The sequence below is a fragment of the Lepus europaeus genome, chromosome 2, assembly GCF_033115175.1.
Source record: "Lepus europaeus isolate LE1 chromosome 2, mLepTim1.pri, whole genome shotgun sequence".
Lineage (NCBI taxonomy): Eukaryota > Metazoa > Chordata > Mammalia > Lagomorpha > Leporidae > Lepus > Lepus europaeus.
In genome coordinates, this window is record NC_084828.1 from 72,323,173 (window position 1) to 72,349,908 (window position 26,736).

The 26,736-nt window shown below is 37.7% G+C and overlaps 1 protein-coding gene across 3 annotated transcripts in view; it reads right to left on the reverse strand.

Moving 5' to 3' along the window:
- Positions 1 to 26,736, reverse strand: part of LSAMP (limbic system associated membrane protein) — a 669,653-nt gene that overhangs the window by 200,892 nt on the left and 442,025 nt on the right. For all 3 annotated transcript variants that reach the window (XM_062208501.1, XM_062208484.1, XM_062208493.1), the window contains exon 3: positions 11,342 to 11,467. In XM_062208501.1, the coding sequence (XP_062064485.1) occupies positions 11,342 to 11,467 (126 nt within the window). The remainder of the gene's footprint in view (positions 1 to 11,341; positions 11,468 to 26,736) is intronic.

A 26,736-nucleotide genomic window follows, 5' to 3' on the forward strand; every position in this document is an offset into this window, starting at 1 on the left:
TTTACTTATTTATTTCAGAGGTAGAGTTACAGAGAGGGAGAGACAGAGAGAAAGGTCTTCCATCTGCTGATTCACTGCCCAAACAGCCAAAACAGCCAGAGCTGAGCCAATCTGAAGCCAGGAGCCATGAGCTTACTCTGGGTCTGCCACATGGGTGCAGGGGCCCAAGCACTTGGGTCATCCTTTTACTGCTTTTCCAGGCCATAGCACAGAGCTGGATCAGAAGAGGAGCAGCCAGGACATGAACTGGTGCTCATATGGGATGCCAGCGCTGCAAGCAGAGGCTTTGCCCACTATGTCACAGTGCCCACTCCAGGTAGGTAGTTCTGTAATTCTATTGTAGCATTTGTAGTTTGCTTTCTATATACTCATGCTTCACTTACTATTTGGTGTATATTTAGTTCATATACTTCTACAATAATATTCAGGTTATTTCCCCACAACAGTGCTATATATTTTGTTCAGAAAGTTCTTGATTGAATAACTTGGTTGATTGATTGAACACTTATAATACACCTTTACATTATCCTGAGAATATCTACATGAGTAGGACATAGTTTCCGGACTTTATAGATCTTGTAAAACAGAGAGAGATGGGGCCATCACTGTGGAACAGCGGGTTAAAGCCCTAGCCTGATCCCATATGGGCACCAATTATAGTCCTGGCTGTTCCTCTTCTTATCCAGATCTCTGTTATTGATTGGGAAAACAATAGAAGATGGCCCAAATCCTTGGGCCCCTGCACCCACATGGGAGATCCAGAAGAAGCTCCTGGCTCCTGGCCCCTGATTTTGGATAGGCTCAGCTCTGGCAGTTGCAGCCATTTGGGGAGTGAACCAGTGGATGGAAGGCCTTCCTCTCTGACTCTCCCTCTCTCTGTTACTCTGTCTTTCAAATAAATAAAAATATATTTTAAAAAAACAGAGGAAGAACAAATAAGCACATAATTAAAATGAAATTTGAATAATCATATGATAATGCTTCCTGGAAGAATGGTTATCTTGCAGGCCATACAAGAAGAAGTTACACTGGCAAAATGATGGTGCAGGTGGGTTATACACACATGTCTGTAGCATAAAAGCAGGAGATGTGAGGGCCCAAAATCAAGTACACAAGGCACATTCTTGAAATATAAGTAGTGTAATCTATGTACTGCATGAAATTGGATGGTTAAGGACTCATGCACAGAAGAATAGGTTGAATAAGGACTTTAATTCCAAATTAAAAAATTGATTTTTATTCTAAAGGAATTGGGAAATTGAGAAATTAAGCAGGAATATTAACCTTACCATTTTTATATTTAAAAATAGCCATAAGGTGTCCAATTAGAAAACTGATGAAATACAGGTGAGGGGAAATCTTTGCTGAACTGTACTGGCACAACATAATGAGGAAAGATAAATGGATTGATAGTTATTATTAAAGGGAAATGTCAAGGAACATGTTAAATGAATTACTGCTGGAGCAAAGGAAGATAAAAGGGCTAGGATCACTGCCACAGTCTTGCCTTGGGCAGTGTTTATCTCCTATCTTGAACATCTCTTGGAGCTCCTGCTATGGTCCCTCTGTTTCTGACTACCCTGAGTAAACATATTGATTAATGGAACCTGAAATTGTCACCCTTGGAAAGGACCAAAATCAAACCTAACCTGGCATCTCATGAAGAATATTAGGACAGATACTAGCTGACATCCATCATTAAGATTCCAAAGTCAACTGTGGATTGTCTACAAGAATTACACATCATAACCTGTTTCCTATACAGATAAACCAAATCAATACAATGTGACTTCCAATGTATCTTCTCCTTTAACGATTCATTTGGTTTCCAAATAAGTCAACTTGCACTTGACACACTGCATTATGTAAATATTTTCCCATTTCAACAATGTCATGATCACTTTGATAGTTTTGTTATTTTTTCCCAAGAAACTATAGATTGCTATTTTTATATTGTTTTTGTTTTTACTATTTAGAGCCCCTTGGCTATTGTTCCATAGCTCCTTCTGGAACATTACAGATCATTTTATTTTGGTGTGATAGTACTCATATAATCATCTCCTGAAACACTACCCTTGGAAAAAATGACATGGCTTGTAATTTACTATTATAGGTGATATATGGCTACAATTAATAAAGTACTCACTATTCATAGCCAGACTCTGGAAAAATTGTCCACCAGGAGAAAAATGGACACATGAATCAGCCATGTTAGAAAATCTCTCCCTAACAAGACATTATCATTATCATGTCCTTTTGAAAGAGGGACACCTGAAGTGGATACACAAAGATGTGTTGCAGCATACGATATAACAAATTAAGACTAGATGTGATGATAGTATTTTTCAAATACCCCTTATTGTGTTGGAATTGAAGGTGAACCTGGTTAAAGAAAACATTGGGGTTGCTTAAAATAAAATTACCAATCTCCCTCAAATGATCACTTAGCCAACTAAGGTATAGTTAATAATTACAGAAATAATATTCATAATAGCTAGCACTGTACTATGAATTTTGCCTACCTATTTTAATTTCTCATGATATTTTTGAAAAATATTCTATTTTCAATCTGAGAAAACACTGACTATTAGAAATGATCCCACAAAAAAAATTTGAATTGGTAAGACGCTAAGAGATGTGCACTCTATTTCTATTCAGTTGGGACATGTGCAAAGTCTGATTAATCTATTGCCTCTCCCCCACCAAAGGTTGTATGATGTCCTGGAGCACTGAAGTTGAAGCTGGTTCCCCAGGAACCATTTCTCACCTGGCAAAATGCTCCCAAGACCTAATGACTCTTCTGGATAGATATGAGTGGCGAGCTAGGGCATTTGTCTATCTCTTGTCAAAATAGTCAGCATATCAGATTATGGTGATCCCTCCATGGCTTAATGTTGACATTGTCAGTTGTTTCAGTATATCCAGGATTTTTAAAGTTTGGGTTAGGGAGGCCAGTAGTTACATAGCTAAGTTTTAATGTTCATTTTCTAAATCACTCATTTGTTTTACTAACAAAGTTACTATGTAAAAGAGTTTACTGTAGCCTATTATAGATTAGCCTATTATGGAGCCATTTGTGTTAGGAAGGAACATATTTCTTGCCTAAGTTTATCATATTTAAACAAATGCTTGTCTATATACCTGCTGCACAGGGAAGTGTATATCAGTGTATATGTTTATATACACATGAAGGTTCTTCAAAAGACTTGTGGAACAACTGAATTATCAGTATACATTTATTTTGGTGTGAATATTTGAAATGCATGTATAATTTTTTCATACTATGGATTATCTACATATTATGAATAAAATTTGCACTACTTTTGTTTAAAAGTTACTCATATTTTAATTCCATTTTTCCATTCAATTTTTGAAGTATTATCATATACACAGATATATCTCAGAGACATTGTTCAGTTCTATACTACAGCAATAAAGCAAATATCATAATAAAGGAAGTCACACATTTTTTGTACTAGGAATAGTGCAAATAAAATCATTTACACTATACTACAGACTATTAAGTATGCAATAGCATTATGTTTAAAATAAATGGATACCTTAATTAAAATATTTTATTGCTAAAAAATGTTAAAGATCTGAACCTTTACCAAATTGTAATCTTTGTTTTGGGGGAAAGTCTTGACTTCATGTTTTGGTTTCTGATTAATCGGGGTAGTAATGGCTGAAGTTTGAGGTAGCCACTTGAAATAAAACATCAATTAAGTTTGCCACATTTATTGTCTATTTCAAGAAAGATTTCATGATGCTATTTGACATAATTTTCTCACAGTAGAACTTCTTACAAATTTCAGTAGGACCCCTCAAACCTTGCTTCCCTTTTATCAAGGAAGATATTGTAATATTTCAAATCTTTTGTTGTCATTTCAACAAAGCTGATGGCACATTTATCAGAAGTGGATTCTATATGAAGATCATTTTCTATACTCACCCAAAAGAAGCAATTTTTTATCCACTGAAATTTTATCCTGAGATTAAAACAATTCAATCACATCTTCAGGTTCCACTTCAATTATAGTTCTTTTGTTATTCCCACCATAACTGCAATTACTTCCTCCACTGAGGTCTTGAACCCAGCAAAACTATCTATGAAGGTTAGAATTAATTTTCCCCAAACTCCTGTTAGTGTTATTTTGGCCTCATCCCATGAATCACAAATGTTCTTAGACATATGGAATGGTGGATCCATTCTGGAAGATTTTCATATTACTTTGCTTAGATCCACCAGAAGAATCACAGTCCATCTATAGCTTTATCAAACATACTTATTAAAAAAATAAGACTTGAAAGTCAAAATTACTACTTGATCCATAAGCTGAAGAATGGATGTTGTGTTAGCAGGCAAGAAAACAACATTAATCTTGTTTATACCTCCTTGATAACAACATTAATCTCGGTGCACATCTCCATCAGAAATCCTGGATGATCAGGTGCATTGTCAATGAGAAAAATTTTGAAAGAATTCTTTTTGTTTTCTGAGCAGTAGTTCTCAACAGTGGGCTTAAAATATACAATAAACCATGTTGTAAACAGATATGCTGTTACCTAGGCTGTGATGGTCATTTATGGAGCACAGGAAGAGTAAGAGTAGGCTTAATGAAGTTCTTAAAGGTGCTAGCATTTTCAGAGTGGTCAGTGAGCGCTGGCTTCAACTGCAGGTCACCAGCTGCATTCACCCCTAACAAGAGAGTCAGCCAATCCTTTCAAGCCTGGAAGCCACACACTGACTTCTCCCCAGCTGTGAAAGTCCTAGATAGAATCTTCTTTCAATACAAGGTTGTTTGATTTACTTTGAAAATTTACTTAATATAGTCACTTTAATCAATTATCTTAGATCTTCCAGATAACTTGATGCCACTTCTATATCAACACTTGCTGGTTCACTTCGCATTTTTATGCTACAGACATGGCTAATTACCTGAAGCCCATAAACCAACCTCTGCTGCCAACATTTCTTCTGTAGGTTTCTCAGCTCTCTCAGCTGTCCAACAACTGAAGAGAGCAGGGCCTTTGAATTAGGGGAATGTTGTGGATAATTTGATCATCTATCCAGACCAGGCCACCCAAGTTTCTCTCCAAATGAACAATAAGCCTGTTCACTTTCTAATTGTTGTGTTTGTGCTCAGTAGGGTCACACATTTAATTTCCTTCAGGAACTTCACCTTTGTATTCACAACTTGGCTAACTGTTTGGCACTAGGGGCCTACCTTGCAGATGTGTTCCTCACTAAACGTAATAGTTTCTAGCTTTGGATTTACAGTGAGAGACGTGTGACACTGCTTTTCCCTTGAACATTTAGAGGCTGTAGTGGGGTTATCCACTGGTCTCCATTCAATATTAACACATTTCAGGGTGGTAGGGAGGCCAGAGGAAAGAGAGAAATGGAAAGCAGCAGTCAACACACACACGATACTGATTATGTTTGGCATCTTACATCAGTGCAGTTTGTAGAGCCCCGAAACATGACCAGAGTAACAAGACTGCTGATCACAGATCACCATAACATCAGTAATAATGACAAAGTTTAAAATATCGCAAGAATTACTTAATGTTCCACAGAGCCCACAAAGAGCACATATGGCACCAATACTCTTGCTTGACATAGGATTGCCAAAAGCTTCCAATTTGTAAAGATAAAAACACAGTACCTATGAAGCATAAGCTATGCCTCTATATGTTATATAGAATACACAGTAGCATATATTGTAATATATGCAGTGGTATATACATTGACATACATATTTAAAATCATTATGCAAGTGAGTCACTGATCAGAAAATACAGGAAATTTAAAAATTTTTTCTGCCTTTTAGATAGGGAAAATGGGACTATTAAAAGCACAGAAAAGCATTTAAAAAGAAATTGATACATATATTTTCAAAATAAGCATAGCAAAACACTAATATAGTTTAACATAAACTTGCTTGCTTGAAATTCTTAAATGTATGTCCATTCCAGGCCTTTATTTAGGCTGTTTTTTAAGCTTAGGATACTCTTTCTTCCTCTATTATTTTTTGGCCAGGTCCTATTCATTCTTGAGGTTTCAGCACAATATTTCCTCAAGGGAGCTTTGCTAGCCTTGCAAATTTTGCTATATGGCCCTGTTTTATGGTCTTATTGAATGCTATAATTTTCCTTTATAATATATGAATCTAATTAAGGGGTTACTCATGCAATTATTATTTTAATGCTCTGCTTTCTTGTTGAACTATAAACTCCATTTATGCAGGGATCATGTCAGACTTAGTTTTCATTGTGTCCTTTACAGAGTACATACTCTATATAATTTCTGCCAAACTGTGAGAGATAAAGTTTAATCTGAATATAATTCTGTATTGATGGATGATGCATTTTAAAACCAATATGTAGGGAGGACACTGAAAACAAAACATAGCAAGGTTTTCTCCTCTTTGTAAAGAGAAATTGGAATAATGCAAATTTAAAAATGCAAGAAATAAATGAAAAAAAGAACATACTGAACATTATTCTCCTCTGAACTGTTACTATATGATCAGCAGCCTTTATCTACAAAGTGCATAGGTTTGACTGTTTCACATCTACATGACACCCAGATCGACTCATGGAACCTTCTGGAAGGTCCATAGAAGAAAATTCCAGGGAAACAATTTCCTGACAGTTAAACTGCAGGTCATACGTGCTCTGTGTTAGAAACATAAGAGGTGAGGTCATACTAATTTTAACTTGATAATTCCAAAGGCCAGATGACAGTTACTTGCAACTGGTACTTTCAGAATTGATTTAAAGAAATGAAATTAGTTTAACAATATATATTTTTCTCAAACCCATGTGATCAGAAGCTATGCTGACCATTTAGGTTGAGTTGTACACTTAGCAGTAAGACAGACTGGGATACAGCATTAATGGAGCTCAAGAGCAACATCAATTAACTGTTCAGACTTGGAAATGAAAGGAAACTCTCAGACTAAGCAACTAAAACTCAATATGCAATGAGAAAACTTATTTCAGACTCTGCGGTGTCTTTTAGCTCCTCCCGGCATAGTATTTTCCTACTCATTCCACCAAAATGCAAAGTATTTCTTAAGTGAGATTTCTAGATTCTGTGTTGTTGTCAAATCTGAGTTTTGGCTAGATAAGAAGACTACAGAGGACCTCCTGAGTGCTCAGCCTAAGGGGCAAATCCTTAGTGTGCCTTATGATTTTTTCAGGTCTGGAGAGCTACTGAGGTTGTGAACAGCCTTGTAGAAAATGGAACACACAGAAACTCTTTTTGTAACCCTGAGAAATCCTGCCATCACCTGATGTACTTGAGAACAGGGGACTTCCTCGTGAATGTGAGAAGAAGGATTTAGAAACAAAGTTAAATGGAGATGGGAACAGCACTGCTCACAGAAGATCAAACACTGCATAGAAAATACATGTTACGGTGCAATTGCCCTCCGGGAGTCACAGAATTATGAAAGTCTAACTTAATTAAGGGAGAAAATAGGTCACATTTAATAACCACATATGTGACACATCATTTTAACTAAATAAAATAACTGCAGAAGAGAGAAAAATTAAGAAATCAGAAATATAAGAAAGGCAACCAAGGAATACATCAATTACTTTTACTCCATTTAAGTCAGACATTTAGATTTCAAATACATGGAAAATTCATCATTCTTTCAATCTCCTTCTTTAAAAACTCTTGCAATATATTTGAAAAAGCAACAGTAGGTGTCAAAACAAAGAGAAACCAAATGGCCTAAGTAAAATTTAAGAAAAAAAAATATAAGAACTGAATTAGCAGCTAATTTTCTTCTCATAAAATTATTCCATGCATCTTTTTTTTTTTCCCCTCCCTCATGTCATCAAGTGACAGGTAATCAGGTATTTACAATCCCTGAGTAAAATCTTTCCCATTTCAGGCTTGATATCCCTTTAGGGTGGAGCTAATTACAGGTACATTTCCTCTGCAAGGCAGTCACACTCTGTACTGTGGAAGACACAATTAATAATTGAACAAAGTTAGCTGGGCTTTTTTTTCCCTCTCACATGGCCACGGGTTGCAGGCGGCTTTGCAGTCACAGAGAACACAGTCTCTTCTTAGAGTGTCTCCAAGAAAAGATTAGCATTATGGGCTGGGGAGAATCACATTTCCAAATCTTGAAAAGAATTAAAAGAAAGCACAAAAACCCAACAATGTTCATAAAAAATCCTAGTGACCTGTATAGACTAGTACAGGTAAATTCTCATGTCACCAGGAAGATGATTATCATGGGGTGTTTTCTAAGGGCAGATGTGAGAGAGATGAAAAAGTAGGCATGAGAATGAATGACTAGTGTAGGAGAGAATAATAAACTGCCCTCCAGTCTGCAAACACATCAGGGAACTAATTTTGCATGTGCCGGAATCAAACCTGACCACAGAGAAAGCCTAGATGGACGACTATAGAAGAATGAGCTATCTTCCTTGAAATGTCGGAAGGAACTTGACGGAAGATACAAACAAAGCCCTATGGGACCATGGGTGACTAAAGCAAATCTTTGTATAGTGTCTCCATCCATGGTCTTATGTAGGGGTCTATAAATTATTCTGCAAGAGGCCAGATGGAAAATATCATGGCTCTTCAAAAAGTACATGGAGAATGTATTTTATTGTAAAACTATACATGGATTTCACAAATATCTTGCATCAAAATAAATTTATCTTTTAATTCCATTTTCTATGGACCTTGTGAGAATATGAAGTACCTTCATATTTTAGGCTTTGTGGGCTCTGAGGTCTTTGGTGCAACTCCTCAACTGCTTTAGAAAAATAATTAGCTATGGAAAATGTGTAAATGAATAAACATGGCTGTTTTAATAACACTTTATGTGTGTACCCTGCAATTTGAATTTCATGATATTTTTGCATGTCAAATAATTCTTTTTAAAAAATTCTCCCCTCTTCCCCAATCTTCTAGCAATTTAAAAACTATTGCTTGCAGATACTGTGTACATAGGGAAGACTGGATTTGACCCCCAGGCTGTAGTTTGCTGACCTCTGTTTGTGACTACTGGGAATCCCTGTGAATTCATGTGTTTTTCTAGTTGATTTTGAAGTATCTAGGATACTCTGAGAGTACGCAAATAAACTGTCTTAATTTTGGAAGATAATGACTTGCCATTCGCCTTTTCTTGACTTAAGACATCAGAGAAAACCAGATTATTTAGGTTCAAACCCGTGTGATCAGAAGCTATGCTGACCATTTAGAGTGAGTTATACACTTAACAGTAAGACAGACTGGGATACAGCATTAATGGAGTTCAAGAGCAGGGAGCTTATTATGGTTAGACATGAAGACTAAAACTCCTAGAAAAGCTAGAAAAGACCTTTGAAAGTCTAGTTCTGTCTCACAATTTTTTTATTCAAGGGACAAAACAGAACCTATTTTTGGGTTCTGAACAGGAATTATACTTTCTCCTGAAAAGAATATTTACTATACAATATTGCATCAAAAGAAATAATGGCTTTCTATTAATATACTTCATTGCTTGATCATAATTCGAATATATCTTTCTCCCTCTTCTTTTCCATTTTTATATGCGAGCTTTTTCCACAAGAGACTGAGAAATTAAAAATAAAATATTTATATAGGTGATTAATTAGAAAAAGTGAGATAAAATAACAGTAAGAAAATAAGATGTAGGCAGAAGTGTAGTCTATATTGATGCCATAAACTCCTGTGTAGTTTGTTTAAAATAAATGCTATTTGTGTGTAATTTATGTATAATAATTTATATTCTTTCACAGATGGGTTGTAAATTTAGCTTGATGTTTGTTATCAGTCAATACAATGAAGGACTCACAATCACTTATAAACATGCACTTGGGTCCATTCAAAAATTTTTCTTAGAAAAATAATACTAGACAAAGGGGAATTCCCTCAAGGGATCCTTTCAAAAGAAAATTATATAAAAAATGAATAATCTCTCCACAACATTAGAGTAAGTGAAACAATTTTAGAGGGCATCTTTGATACCATCTTTTATTACAGGCAAATAGCTTTTACACCAAATTGTCATCTTTAAACAATACTACTCGAGACAGGGCTAGGTGGCATGGATTTTGGGGCTAATATAATGCCAATCAAATAGAATATGCTCTGAAATTTTAACTTATTCTAAGGGAAACATGTGGTATCTGCCAGTTCATTCCTCAGATAATCCTCTTCATGTGTTTTTCTCCCATGTAAGTCATAATACAAATCTGTGAGAGTGAGTTGGAAATTGATCTCCCAAATAAGTGTCTCACATGTATTTTTTCACACATTTTTGATATATGTATATACCAAAATATATATTTTATATATCAAAATACATATATATGAAGTATATACATTTGATATATGTATATAAACATATGTTAAAAATGATGAGTTTCATGTATTAATAAGGATGGGTTTTGAGTGACATTTTCTTAAGAAAACAGAAAACTCTAATAAAAATAACTGTCTAAATATAAGACCGCTCCATAGATTGGTCTAAACGTTACCTGAGAAATTAATTTGAAATCTTATAAAAAAAGAAGACTCTATGTTCTTACACCACAAGTTACAGAGATTCTAAAAGTCATTACATCCAAACACTACGCTGGCCCTTTGGAAATATATTAAGAAAGACCCATTTTATATTCAGTTTTGCTTATTTTTTATGATTATGTTATAAATTAAATCTCTAGATACATATAGAAGGAAACTTTAAAAGAATAAATTGTTTAAAAGATGGGAGTGCTCTATCAAAATAAAAGGCTTCTTATAAGAGTAATTGATCCATCGTTCCTCTTCTAGGACAGTTAAATAGTAAGTCCTATTCTTCAAAGACTGAATCATTTGTAAAGATATAGTTTTACATATAAGAAAATGTACTTGGTAGAGTAGAAGACTAGGGATACATTAAATAATAAATATTTGGTATAACATTTAGAAAAATGTCAAAAATCAGGAGGGACTTGAAACCTAGCTATGATGATGATTATAAGAAGCAAAGCAATACAAACAATTCTGTAAATTTAATTCATGTAAAGCGGTACCACAAGACACTCAAGTCCAAACTGGGATATACTTTAGATAAAATATCAAGTCATTTAATCCTCCTTTATTTTTACCCTGAGAAGATGACCTATTTAAAATGGTTGTAAACTTTAAAAAACTGAACACATTAGCAATAACCATACAGAGTCTAAATAAGATGTACGTAGCATTTTTCTTAGTATTTTATGAACATAATCCATGATTGCTCTTTTGACCACTGAGATCTCAGGAGCAAGAGAGTATCTTTACCAGTATATGGCATCCTGGAACTGAAGGGTTTCTTACCAGTTGGAGTAAGGTGTCTCCAGGTGATAACAGGTTCAGGGCGTCCATTGGCCATGCAGACCAGGGTCACATTACTGCCCTCGTTCACAGTGACATCCGAGGAGATGTTGGAGATCTTTGGTGGAACTGTAAAGGCAAAAGCAAATGGAATGTGTAGCCATGTCAGTAAAAGGAGGCTTGCAGGACTGGGTCATGGACCTGGAAGCAGGGAATTTGATTTTTTATGACTTCATTTGCATTCTTATGTTAAGTAACCAAGGTACTTTTAAGATGCATATCGTTAACTATCTGCTCATCCATTTTCGGACTACAAGGTGAAAATACCTTCCTCTGTGGCCATCTGTGTGCTGTAGGAAGTACACATAGCCCTACACTGAAAATGTCCTAGTTCTTTTCTGATTAAAATAAACTTCATTTAAATATTAGAGTATGCAAATCTGTATACATTAATTATAAATTTTTCTGATCAATGTTTCTAAATATATTTTATGTGCATATACAGATACATATGATAATAAATAAAGTTCAATATGTCCTCCAAAATGCCATGGAAAGAAAATCAGTGACAATGTTATGTTAATAAGATGTAGTACTTAAGGAAACCATGGGTTAATCACTACAAAAGAAATCTAAACACTGTCTTGTCTTGATGTATAACAGTCCAGGTGATAAACTTCAGAACTTAAAAACTGAATTAATAAGGCCGATATCACGGGCAAGTTGACATTACAACAATATTTTTTTATTAAACTTTTATTTAATGAATATAAATTTCCAAAGTATAGCTTATGGGTTACAATGGCTTCCCCCCTCCCATAACTTCCCTCCCGCCCGCAACCCTCCCCTTTCCCGCTCCCTTTCCCCTTCCATTCGTGTAAAGATTCATTTTCAATTCTCTTTATATACAGAAGATCAGTTTAGTATATATTAGGTAAAGATTTCAACATTTTGCCCATATAGCAACATAAAGTGAAAAAACTACCATTGGATTACTAATTATAGCATTAAATAGCAATGTACAGCACATTAAAGACAGAGATCCTACATAATATGTTTTTAAAAATTAATTAATTTTCTATGCCATTTCCAATTTAACACCAGGTTTTTTTTTTTCATTTCCAATTCTCTTTATATACAGAAGATCAATTCAGTATATAATTAGTAAAGACCTCATCAGTTTGTGCCCACACAGAAACGCAAAGTATAAAAATACTGTTTCAGTACTAGTTATAGCATCACTGCACATTAGACAACACATTAAAGACAGATCCCACATGGGATGTAAGTACACAGTGACTCCTGTTGCTGATTTAACAATTTGACACTCCTGTTCATGGCGTCAGTAATCTCCCTAGGCTCTAGTCATGAGTTGCCAGGGCTATGGAAGCCTTTAGAGTTCGCTGACTTTGATCTTATTCCGATAGGGTCATAGTCAAAGTGGAAGTTCTCTCCTCCCTTCGGAGAAGGGTACCTCCTTCTTTGATGGCCCCGTTCTTTCCACTGGGATCTCACGCACAGAGATCATTCATTTAGGTCTTTTTTTTTTTTTTCCATGATATCTTGGCTTTCCATGCCTGCTATACTCTCATGGGCTCTTCCGCCAGATCCGAATGCCTTGAGGGCTGATTCTGAGGCCAGAGTGTTGTTTAGGACATCTGCCATTCTATGAGTCTGCTGTGTATCCCGCGTCCCATGTTGGATCTTTCTCTCCCTTTTTGATTCTATCAGTTAGTATTAGCAGATACTTGTCTTGTTTGTGTGATCTCTTTGATTCTTAGACCTATCAGAGCTATCAATTGTGAGCTGAAATTGATCACTTGGACTAGTGCGATGGCATTGGTACATGCCATCTTGATGGGATTGTGTTGGAATCCCCTGGCATATTTCTAACTCTATCAGTTGCGACATTACAACAATATTATAGTACACTTACTATTTTTTTAAACTTTTATTTAATAAATATAAATTTCCAAAGTACAATGTTTGGATTATAGCAGCTTTTCCCCCCATAACCACCCTCCCACCTGCAACCATCCCATCTCCCACTCCTTCTCTCATTGCATTCTTCATCAAGATTCATTTTCAATTATCTTTCTGTACAGAAGATCATTTCAGTATATATTAAGTAAAGATTTCAACAGTTTGCACCCACACAGAAACAAAAAGTATAAAGTACTGTTTGAGTACTAGTTATACCATTAATTCACATAGTAGTACAATTACTATTAATACTACCATCACCACTACTAATAGTTAGCTTTAATTTAAAACTTACTATACATAGGAACCTATGCAGAGTACTTTACAAGCATCGTCTCAATAACTGTATAATGGAAACAGTACCCTATGGGGATTTTTTTTTACAGGTGGGAAACTGAGGCATAGATGGCACTAGGTGAGAGGTAGAAAAGGAATCTGAAACCAGGCAGACTCCAAGGCCCACGCTCCTAAGCACTTCCTGAATGAAATTTCATCCTCACAATCCAGGCTACCAGATGGCTGAAAACGACAGAAATTACTCTTTGGTGCTGTGAAAAATGAGTCCCCACGGGCAAGCTGTACTGCTGTCTGACTTCCTTCATTAGTGTTTCCTGTGGCAACATCAGATCCCACATTAGTAGGCTTATGTGGGAAGTGAATTACTCACAAATTTCATCACCGAGGTTATGTACTGGTTACAAATAGCATAGTTTATGGTTTGACTGTGGTTTTCCTTTTTCTTTCTTTTCGTCTTCTTTTTTTCCAACTCAGCTGCATGCGCTTGTCCATGAGACAGTATGTGTCTCCAGGATGGAAGAGGACAAGAGAGCATGAAAGAGTTCATAATAATAAATAATCTTATTTTTTTTCTCACTCTTCATTCTCATTAGGGACTCCACTTAGTAGTGAATAGAACAGGAATATTTTATGCTTGTATAAGCAACTTCCTATAGCCATAGTCTCTGTAAATCCCTGTTAGGAGACATTTCTGATACTTGGGCAACTGACTAGTTCACAGTTGTACAAGGAACAGTGGGGAGGAGGCCACTTTTGACCTTAGAATTCACATTACAGTGACATCTGGGTAGGTACAGGCAACTTCAAATCAAACCCAGTGGCAGAAGTTGACCTTTAGTTGATGCCCATTATTTAGACTTCTATTTATAGAGTTTCTATTCCCTCTTTTAGCTATTAAGATTAAGGGTCATTTTCTTGTATTCATACATTGGTTTGCAATATGCTCTTCCAGACTTTTACTATGAGGACCTGAAAGGTCACAACCATTTTATAAGGAAGAACATGAGGTACAGATAGGAATAATGGCTTGTCAAAGATGATCTGATAAAGAATTATGAATGGGCTTAGAATTCAGAGACCCTAGATGTCTCTTTCTTCTGCTTAATAGTCAATGTCTAATTCCCAGAAGAGTAAGCCAATGTTCTAAACATCTCCAAATAAACCACAACAAAATACAAATCAATGACAGTGTCCAACAGCAAGGTTTAAATAGTCTAGATGCCTTCCTCAACAATCTAAAACCCATAACAGAAAGATAATTATTATAAAAGCCCTCATTGCTCAAGTTGTAGTTACCTATGAATTGTAACATAAGATGCAGCAGAAAGAGAAGAAATACAGATATGTCAGATAATAATTTAAAAACAAGTGGGGAAGAGGATTTGTTTATACTTGAGAAGTAAGGAGGGATAGAGAAAGATTGATTAATAGGTACTAGGGTAGAGTTAGATAGGAGTAAACAGTTCTGAGGTTCTGTTCCACAGTAGGGTGACTGTGTTAATGCACTATGTTTTTCTGTTTAAAAAAAAAAAAACACTAGAAGATAGGATTTTGGAAACTTATGCCTTAAAGGCATGTTAAATGTTTGAAGAGATAGATATATTTACTGATTGTATATTACACTATGCATACATATGTTGACATGTCACATGGTATCCCATAAATATGTACAAATTTTATATGTCAAACATTTTAAAATAAAAAATTGAGAGAAGCTCCACATCTCTAAAATAAAAACATAAAATTTAAAAGTAAAAAAAGTATACAATTTTCTCCCTATTACCCTTTTTATAAAAGGTATAAATACTTGGGACATGGAAGTTAAGCTCCTTGCTCAATCTCCCATCAATACTGTTTGATAAAACTGGAAATGAAATATAGAATAAGGGATAATACTATCAAGTCCTGCATCTCAAGAGGTTGGAAAATGTCCATATTGAACATTCAGAAATGTGAGCAGGTTGTATCATTGTATCCTTCTTGTCTCTGGATCACTTTCAATGGGTCTTACTTCATCACTCATTTTCCTACTTTATTTTGTACCTGTGTCTTCTCATATGATATGTAGTCTTTTTGCTTTCAAAGAAGAGCCCTTTCCAAACTCCATGCAATTCTCTTATGAACTTTCAATGTCTTTTGCAGAATTTCTTGAAGGAGTTGTTCTACACCACACCTTCATCTCCCATTTAATCATACCATTTGATGGCAATCTAGATTCTCTTCTTCACCAAAGAACTTTTACCTAGGGAAACTTGCGAATAATAATATTCTTTCTAGGTCCAAACACAATTTTTAGTACGATCCTCTTTTTCACCAAGTTATTTAACTCTGTTGATTTCAACCTTTTCCCAGTCCTTTATTTTTTTGGTTGTTAGGACACCAAACTCAACTGTTTTTCTGTTCACTCTGCTGGTCAGCCTTCCCAGTTTAGCTCTCCGACTCATTTTGTCTGGTTCCTTAAACATCTGCACAAGTATTTAAGGGTTTGGTCACTGTTCTTTTTCTTCATCTCAATCTACATATTCTTAAGAGATCTCCTCTACTTTGTGGCTTCAAAAGCAAAAGCCACATTACTGATGATCCCAAATCATTATCTCCAGCCCAGATTTTTATTATGACATTTCCAATAGACTATTCAGCATGTCCAATAAATGCTTCACAGAGACCCAGCATCCAAAATACTGAGAACTGAAGTCATCATCTTCCTTCCTACAAAACTCTTGTGTTTTATTGTCTTATTAAATGTCATGCAAAGTAAACAAGTAAAACAAAGAACAAACAATACATCTCCCCTGTCTGCTCTCTCTCCTTCATTGCCTGCATATAAAGTTGATCCCCAAGTTGTGTGACTTACGCCTTTTGAATATCTCTCAGTCTCATTCATTACTCTCTGTCCCTTCTCCCACTAAGCCTTGTTTTGCGAATCAACTTTTTAAATTTTTGGCCTGAGTTACTGCAACAAGATTAAAACTAATTCTTTTGCTTAGATTACCTCTCTTTATGCTCCATACCACACCACAATCAGAATTTTGTTTCCAAATTGTGAATGTGAATATGGTATTCTTTAATTAATCTCCGTGTATACAACATAAAATCCAGATATTTTTTTAACTTTTATTTAATGAATATAAATTTCCAAAGTACAGCTTATGGATTACAATGGCTTCCCCCCTCCCCATAACTTCCCTCCTACCCACAACCCTCCCCTTTCCTGCTCCCTCTCCCCTTCCATTCACATCAAGATTCATTTTCAATTCTCTTTATATACAGAAGATCAGTTTAGTATATATTAAGTAAAGATTTCAACAGTTGCACCCACATAGAAACACGAAGTGAAAAATACTGTTTGAATACTAGTTATAGCATTAAATCACAATGTACAGCACATTAAGGACAGAGATCCTACATGAAGAGTAAGTCCACAGTGACTCCTGTTGTTGACTTAACAAATTGACACTTTTGTTTATGGCATCAGTAATCACCCTAGGCTTGTCATGAGTTGCCAAGGCTATGGAAGCCTTTTGAGTTCACCAACTCTGATCATATTTAGACAAGGTCATAGTCAAAGTGGAAGTTCTCTCCTCCCTTCAGAGAAAGCTACCTCCTTCTTTGATGACCTGTTCTTTCCACTGGGATCTCACTCGTGGAGATCTTTCATTTAGGTTGTTTTTTTTTTTTTCTTCTTTTTTTCTTTTCTTTCTTTTTTTCTTTCTTTTTTTTTTTTTTTTTTTTGCCAGAGTGTCTTGGCTTTCCATGCCTGAAATCCTCTCATGGGCTTTTCAGCCGGATCCAAATGCCTTAAGGGCTGATTCTGAGGCCAGAGTGCTGTTTAGGGCATCCGCCATTCTATGAGTCTGCTGTGTATCCTGCTTCCCATGTTGGATTGTTCTCTCCCTTTTTTATTCTATAGGTTAGTATTTTCAGACACTAGTCTTGTTTATGTGATCCCTTTGACTCTTAGTCCTATCATTATGATCAACTGTGAACAGAAATTGATCACTTGGACTAGTGAGATGGCATTGGTACATGCCACTTTAATGGGATTGAATTGGAATCCCCTGGTATGTTTCTAACTCTACCATTTGGGGCAAGTCAGCTTGAGCATGTCCCAAATTGTACATCTCTTCCCTCTCTTATTCCCACTCCTATAAAATCCAGATTTTTAAACTCAGTTTAATACTTCATTCCTAATTGGCCCTTGCCTATCTCCAGCTTAGTTTCTTACTCCTTTAGCAATGTGCCATCCAAATCAGAAGTCAGACCAAACAACTTTCAGTTCCTGGAATGTGCCATATTTGCTTATGCTCTGGTGTTGGGTTTTCCACATGGAAAATCTGTTTTTAAACTCTTCATGTGGTTAACTCCTTTCCAGATTCTGGGGTCATCTGGTCAGAGTAACTCCTTACTCTGCTCCAAGATGTTTCTATCATTTGCATTCTATACCCCCCACTGCTCCAGAAGTGTTCCTCCTGTGTTCTTATCCAGATCCCATATTTCTCCATCACAACACCAAATCATAACTACAGGATCACTACCTGTGCTTTTCACTAAACTCTCAGAGGCCTACAACAAGGACTTTGTTTTCCTGGCTGTGAGTCTCATAGAGCATGATGTTTAAAACATGGTAAAGTAGGCAAAATGTATGTGAAAAAATTACTAAAGCTTCTATCTCCACCTCCTGCCTCTATATCACTCAAAGAAATGATCTCATTGAACTTCTGCTAGAAGATAAGTTTTCATTTTGAACCAGTAAAGCACAGGTCTTTTCAATATTTGTTTAGCTATGCCTCTAGTTACCTACTTCATTATCAACTTGACTCAAAAACAAAAGGAAGAAAATACCCGTGGGACAGAGCAGTGTTCCTATGTTTCAGGAGCATATGAAGCAAGTCCACAGACTTTTCAGTTTTAACCTCCATTTTCCTTTTCTATGTGGAATCATATATAGATATAGAAACGATATAAATTTTTAGATCAGTGGTGTAAAATTTTCTTCCTAGTTTCCTGTCCCAATGCTTGGAATTTAAATTTATTTATGTATTTAATTAATTTAAAATATTTATGTATTTATTTGAAAGTCAGAGCTATACAGAGAGAGGAGAGGCACAGAGAGAGAGAGAGAGAGAGCCGTCCTACATCCGATTCCCAGTCGGCTGCAATGGCCAGAGCTGCACCGTTCCGAAGCCAGGAGCCAGGAGCTTCCTCCAGGTCTCCCACGTGGGTGCAGGAGCCCAAGCACTTGGGCCATCTTCTACTGCTTTCCCAGGCCACAGCAGAGAACCGGATCGGAAGAGGAGCAGCTGGGTCCCAAACTGGCACCCACATGGGATGCTGGAGCCTCAGGCCAGGGCGTCAACCCGCTGTGCCGGATTTTAAATTTAGATCATCACTTATAAGATCAAGGTAGGGAAGAAATTAAAGATTTTATTCTATTACCATATAAAACCTTTATAGAAATTCTGAGAAATAAAGACATAATTATTATTACTACCACTTTACATATGTAGATATAGGAGACAAAATGGGTAAAAATCAGGCAGCTAATGAATGAGAAAGGTAAGACCAAAACCTATGATTTGTATGTTTCCCAAAGTTTACTCTTCCTTTAGATCACATTTTCTTCTGCGGAAGTGGTACAAATAGTATCTTTACTTAATTCTCCACAAGGATGACTGCCAAGGACTCTCTAGTTAACAGGAACATCTTATTTGTATCAGCAAATGTAACTTGTTTATTTTTCAAAATCTTTGTAATATGGATTTATGCTCAATTTTGGGGTCATTGTAGTATACTGAGTAGTTTGTTTCTGTCTAGAAAATCTGTTAACAATTTTTATTCGAGGATGTTCGTATGATTTATTACACCTTCCTAAATGTAATGCTACAAGACATTTATTTGATGTTTTCAACCTATTCGGTTTCAGTGATCTCTCCAATTCATCTAGATTATTTTGTTTTTCTTACTGATTAATGAGAGAACTTATATTGTAAGGAATTGATCTGTTGCTGTCATGTTGCAATTTCTCTAATTCATTCCCTGGGTCTTAATTTAGTTTGTGATTATTTCTGTTCTACAGAAGTTTAAATCTTAGTTCTAATATCTATTGATCTTCCTTTTGTGATTTCCTCCACTGCTTTTATGTATAGTTGGTGCTTTTCTAACATTAATATCTATAAATTCTTACATTTATTTCTTCTTTTTCTTTTGTTTATTTCCTTCTTGTTATGGTGAACTCTTTAAATCATCTGGAATTGATTTATAGTAATAGAGGTAATCAGGGCTTCTCTTCACATAATATCTTAACAAATTTCTATACTATTTATTGTAAGATATAAAATGTGGGGCTGGTGCTGTGGTGTACTGGGTAAAGCTGCTGCTTGCAATGCCAGCATCCCATATGGGTGCTGGTTCAAGACCTGGCTGTTCCACTTCCCATCCAGCTCTCCGCTATGGCCTGGGAAAGCAGTGGAAGATGGCCCAAGTCCTCGGGCCCCTGCACTCTCATGGGAGACCTGGAGGAGGCTCCTGGCTCCTGGCTTCAGATCAGTGCAGCTGTGGTTGTTGTAGCCAGTTGGGGAGTGAACCAACGGATGGAAGACCCTCCCCAACTCTCTCTCTCTGCCTCTCCTTCTCTCTCTGTGTAACTATGACTTTCAAATAAATAATCTTAAAAAAAAAAAAAACAAAAAGAAAGATATAAAATGCATACACTATTTTGGTTTTCAGAATCACCCTATAAAGTGCTGGCTTGCCTAGTATTTCTGTTCATAAATAACTATATTGATGTTAATAAATAAATAAAATAAATTAATTAATTAAAAATTTTACTTCATTTCTCTAGTATTTTATAAAAATACATTAAAAATATGTCATTGGGCCCAGCACTGTGGCAGAGCAGGTTAAACCACAGCCTACAGTGCCAGCATCAATATAGGCACTGGTTCTTGTTCCAGCTGTCCCACTTCCAATCTAGCTCCCTGCTAACGATCCTTGGAAAGCAGCAGAAGTTGGCCCACGTCCCTGGGCCCCTGATACCCACATGGGAAATCTGGATGAAGCTCCTGGCTTCAGCCTGTCACAGGTCTGGCCCAGGTCTGGCCATTGTGTTCATTTGGGGTATAAACAAGTGGATGAAAGATCTCCCTCTCCCTGTTTCTCCTTATCTGTCTTATAACTCTGATTATCAAATAAATAAATGATTAAAAAGGTCATTAATTTGGACAGCACAATAGTATTACATATTAATTTTAAAATCTGAATTATCACATAGATTATATTCTTTAATTGAAATATATATAAATTTTGTGTTAAAGAAATGCACGGGGGCAGGCATTTAGGCAGGCAGTTAGAACACCCATAGGCCATATAGAGTACCTGGGTTTGATTTCTGGCTCCAGCTCCAGCTTCCAGCTTCCTGATAGTATAGACTCTAGGAGGTAGCAGGTAGATCCTTGCTACCCACAAGGGAGATTTGATAGACTTCTCAGCTTCCAGTTTCAGCCCATCCAAGTCCTGGTCATTAAGGATATTTGGGAAGTGAACCATTGGATGGGAGCTCTCCTCTCATTCTCTTTCTCACATAAATTTTTTAAAGAAATGTGTTCTTCGGGCCGGTGCCATGGCTCACTTGGTTAATCCTCCACCTGCGGTGCCAGTATTCCATATGGGCACCAGGTTCTAGTCCCAGTTGCTCCTCTTCCAGTCCAGCTCTCTGCTGTGGCCCGGGAGGGCAGTGGAGGATGGCCCAAGTGCTTGGGCCCCTGCACCCACAAGGGAGACCAGGAGGAAGCACCTGGCTCCTGGTTTCGGATTGGTGCAGCACCAGCCATAGCAGCCATTTGTGGAGTGAACCAACGGAAAAAGGAAGACCTTTCTCTCTGTCTCTCTCTTTCACTGTCTATAACTCTACCTGTCAAATTAAAAAAAAAAAAAAAAAGAAATGTGTATTTTTTCCATTCAGTATAAATGGTTGTTTCTAAGACAATATAGAAATCTAGGTGCACCTAAACATGTGGATTCCTTTTGCTGTGCGATGAGCCAGCCTTAAGTCAAGCTTTGACACAATCTTGCTCTGCTGACCTTTCTTTGATTGTCCCTCATCACACTTTTTGTATTTCTTTACTTGCCCTCTCCACCATATCTCCAGAGTGTGTTCTGACTTTTGTGGACCCAGAACTGCCTGTATGTGTTTGTATAGCTGTGTAGGTTCCAACTCACCCTTTCTTCTTTTTATGCAAGACTAGCCCCACTTATAGATGATCAAAAGTGTAAATGCAGCAAAGTTACTGTCTTACCTGCTCAGAATCTATGTCTTTCTTTGGTAGGACACTCTGGCTTTCCTTTGAGGAAATCACCACTCAGGCACAGCCATTGGCTTGTGAAGACTGTCCATTAAGTGACATGACCCATTCTCCCATGGCCAAGGAGTGTGCATAGGCTTACATTGGGCCATTCAGACTTTCTCCCCTTTGAATTTGTTTTTATTAGGAATGACACAACAGAGGTTGAAACCCATCCACAGGGCAGACTGTGAATGTCTCTAATTCTGCATTCCTCCCTAGATCCCCCTCCTCTGCCATAGCCATGCCCTCCTTTAGGGGGTGACACAGTTTCTCATCACTTGATCATGTTGCTTACTTTCGCCAATAGTATGTCAGCACCGAGAACATGAGACATGTTTTAAAAAATGCTGGCATAATTGGACTTACTTATTCTTGACCTCTGTCATTATCACAAGAACATGTTGAGCTGACATGTTGGTCCTGGGAGAAGGAGGATGCTCAATGACAGATAGGATTGCCAGATAAAATAAAATAAATGATACATAGTTACATATAAATTTCAGACAAACAATAAATTTTTAAAGCATATTTCAAATATTGCACAGGATACACTATATTAATTATTTATTGGAGTGGTCATTTGGCGTAGCAGTTAAGATGCTCCTTGGGATACCTGAATTCTAATTCCATAACAGAGTGCTTGGGTTTGAATCCTGGCTCCTTCCAATTCCAGTTTCCTGTTAATGCACACCCTGAGAGGTAGCAGGTGCTGATTCAAGTAATTGGATTCCTGCTTCCCACATGGGAGACCCAGACTAAGTTCCAGGCTCTACCTTCAGTGTCACCCAGCCTTGGCTGTTGTGGGCATTTTGGAAGTGAAGCAGTTACTGGGAAATCTCTTTCTGTCTTTCAAATAAAGAAAAAATATAAAATATATTCAGAATTTGTTTGCTACCTAAATTTAAGTAGGCATCCCATATTTTACTTAGTGAATCTGGCAAACCTAGGAACAGAGTCACCTTTCGTGAGACTGAGTCTAATTCAACTGACTTGCATTCTTGTGAGAAACAAAGAAGAACATATATTTTATGCCTCTGAGTGGCTTTTTCAACTGAAATAGTTGGTACACATCATGAAAAGGCAACCACCTGAAAGAAAATAAACTACTATTTTCACTCATTTCTACAATCTCTACCTCTAGATATGTATGATTGCTTTGCTTTCCAGAGTGAGGTTCTATTTTTCATTTGATTCTGTGAGTTATTTCATATTATTCCAATGGCTCAAATTAATCAGCCATTTTGTGTTGCTTAAACCAAAGAACCCTAACTGTTGCAAACTGCAAAATAGTCATAACGGGGGGGGGGGGGGGGGGAGGGGAATTTGAAGTACTGCTGTCATCACTGTCTAGGTGCCCCTTTGGCTACTGCATAACCAACTTATGCATAACCATCTTGCATGTTTAGCATTGATTCTTATCTGTCAGTGCTGCTTGCTTTAAAATAGCCCTAGGCCTGCAAAGTCATCTAATTCTAGCTGTGAATATTCCAATGACTTTATCCTTGGCCACTAACTGACCAATGAATAGAGGGAAACTAATCAGATCCAGAGTGGGAAAGAAAAGGGTAGTTGACTCATTTCCCTAACCTCCAATAATTAGCAGTTGTTACTGGTATTCAGTCTGAAATGCCACTCTTAATGGGAAAAATTAACAACAAATTGGTCTCATTAGTTACTGTTCATTGGAAGCTGGGGTAAGGTGTTATGTGTGGGGGGTGATAATGGGACGTTTAAAAAAGAAAAAACACTTTCAGTTCTCTAACTACTAACTTTTCTTTGGAACAGCCAGGGAAGCTTGAGCCCTGTCATTTGCACATGTAACAGGCTACTGGGAAGCTTGGCTTGTCTGCAAAAGCTGAGCTCAAAAACCTACAGGGTATTTCTTGAGCAGCACTTGGTTTTAATAAGTGTGATCCTAGGATTTGACAATAAGAATGAAAAATATACAGTATAACACATAAATACCTTCTTGTAAAACATGAAATATCCATCCAGCCTAGCATTGTGCTTCCGACAATGCTACTGAAGCATGCTTCCAGTACTGTGTGGAAGCTTTTAGGATGGATGATATGGCTGGAAAACACAGCACAAAGCCCTAGATTGAGAGTCACTGAGGAATTTTTAATCCTAATCTGCCATTAGCTCTCATTGTAACATAATATTCTCTGATGTTAACTTCTGAGTCCCTGTCATCAGGCACATTGTTGGCACTCAACCTATTTTAGGAGCACAAATTAATAACTACCTAAATCTCCCTGAGCCTCTGCTTCCTCTTCTAGCCATTGGAGATAATGTATAAGGTTGATATTAGGTAATATTACAGGATTGCTATTAGGATCAAAAACATTAATTTGTGTGAACTTGATCTGTGTACTCAGAACTTCTATAAATGTTGTTATTATTTATTATATCCTAAAGCTAGCTAATAAAGTAGTGTGGCTTGTCTTTCCCAAGATAATATGACAAAATAATTTATGCATTTCTATGGCTAATGGCATTCCAGTTATGTTTTTGCCGATCCTATTATTGCCAAAAGGTATAGGTAATTACCATAATTCATAATTAATCATTAATATTGGCATTAAAAATAAATTACCCCCAATGATACACACTGAGTTCTTATCTACTAATGAGTAGAGCAATGTCAACATATTCAGCCCTTTAGTCAATATCTAGACATTTTATTCCTATAATAAACAGTAACACGAAGGGGTGACCACTATGGTGCAATGAGTTAAGCCACCACATCTTAATGCCCCAATCCATATGAGAGTGCCAGTTTGATTCCTGGCTACTCCTCTTCTGATCCAGCTCCCTGCTAATGTGCTTTGGAAAGCAGCGGATGATGACTCAAGTACCTGAGTCCCTGCCATCCAAGTGGGAGACTCAGATCGAGTTCTGGGCTCCTGGCTTGGCCTGATCCAGTTCTGGCTGTTCTAGCCATTTGGGTAGTGAAACAGAGGACAGAAGATATCTCACTCTCTCTCTCTCTCTGCCATTTCACCTTTCAAATAAATAAGTGGATAAATAAATAACTTTTTAAAAGTGGCACAAAAACATACAACAAAGAGTATTAGTAAAATGGCACAGTCTTAGCTGTGGTACCATCTATGCCCTGGACACCATCCTAGGCTCTACAACCTGCTGCCATTGCTGGAAGCCAGGTGACCAGATGGCCCAACCAGAGGTTTCAGGTCTACCCCCACCCTAATGGGATTCGCTGCTTCTACTTTCCTGCCCCTGGCAAAGGCAAACAGGACCTGCTTCCCAAGCACATGCCCTCTCGCCTCCAGCCCGTCAGGCACCCCCAACCCAATAACAAACCTTTCCCTTAACTCCAGTGTTTGGTATGTTTTGCGGTGACTTTATATTGGTGCCGTGACTTGGATCCAGGCTCTCCCCTTGACCTTGCTTTCCCCTTGGAGATCTAAGCTGCTCTGGGATCCTGGATTTCTGCCAGCCACAAAACACACCCCTGCACCTCCTTCCATGCCACAGGAATGCTGTGTGATCTGCATCCACACATCAGTCTTTCAAATCTGAGGTGAGATGTGGAAGGGGAAATTCTCTCATGGTGACCTGTACCATGGGTTGTGGTTCTACTCTGCTTCTTCTTGAAGTCCTGGTACCAGGCACCAAAACCTCCCATGGGCTTTATGCCTTCCACGGGCCTTCTGCCCCTTCACAGGCTTTATTCTTTACCATAGGCTCTATGCCTTATTACAGGCTCTACGCCTTTCTTTTCTTTCTTTTTATTTTTAAGAAGCCTCTTTTATTTTTTTAAAGATTTATTTTCATTTATTTGAAAGACAGAGTTACAGAGAGGCAGAGGCAAAGAGAGAGAGAGAGAGAGAGAGAGATCTTCCATCCACTGGTTCACTCCCCAGATGGCTGCAACAGCCAGAGTTGAGCCAATCTGAAGCCAGGAGCCAGGAGCTTCTTCTGGGTCTCCCATATGGGTGCAATGGCCTAAGGACTTGGGCCATCTTCTACTGCTTCCCAAGGCCATAGCAGAGAGCTAGATTGGAAGTAGAACAGCCAGGACTCGAACTGGCACCCAAATGGGATACCAAGCACTGTAGGCAGCAGCTTCACCCGCTATGCCACAGCACCGGCCCCTCTATACCTTTCCATGAGCTCTAAGCCTCAGGCTCCTGTGGGTGCCTGCATGATAATCCCCACTCTCTGTTCCCCTCCCCTCCCCATTGGATGGCTGTGATCTTGGGGATGCCCGATATCTGCCAGTCCGACTCCATGGGTTGCCACAAGAACTCCTTCGTCCTGTGTTCAGTCCAACCCCCTCTCGGTTGTCCTCTACCTCAACAACCAGTTCACGTTTGACCCTTACACTATTGAAGATCTTTATCACTTCTGAGAGCATTTGGGGAAAATGGAAGAAAATTTCCACGTTCAAGCTTTCTCCTATCTCAGCTCTAAACCTTCTCCAGTTTAAGTTCTCTTAACTTCCAAAGCTCTTGCTAAAAAGCCAAAACTGGGGCTGGCACCAAGGCTCACTTGGTTAATCCTCTGCCTGAGGTGCCGGCACCAGGTTCTAGTCCCGGTTGCTCCTCTTCCAGTCCAGCTCTCTGCTGTGGCCTGGGAGGGCAGTGGAGGATGGCCCAAGTGCTTGGGCCCCTGCACCCACATGGGAGACCAGGAGGAAGCACCTGGCTCCTGGCTTCAGACTGGCACAGCGCCGGCCATAGTGGCCATTTGGGGAGTGAACCAATGGAAGGAAGACCTTTTTCTCTTTGTCTCTCTCACTGTCTATAATTA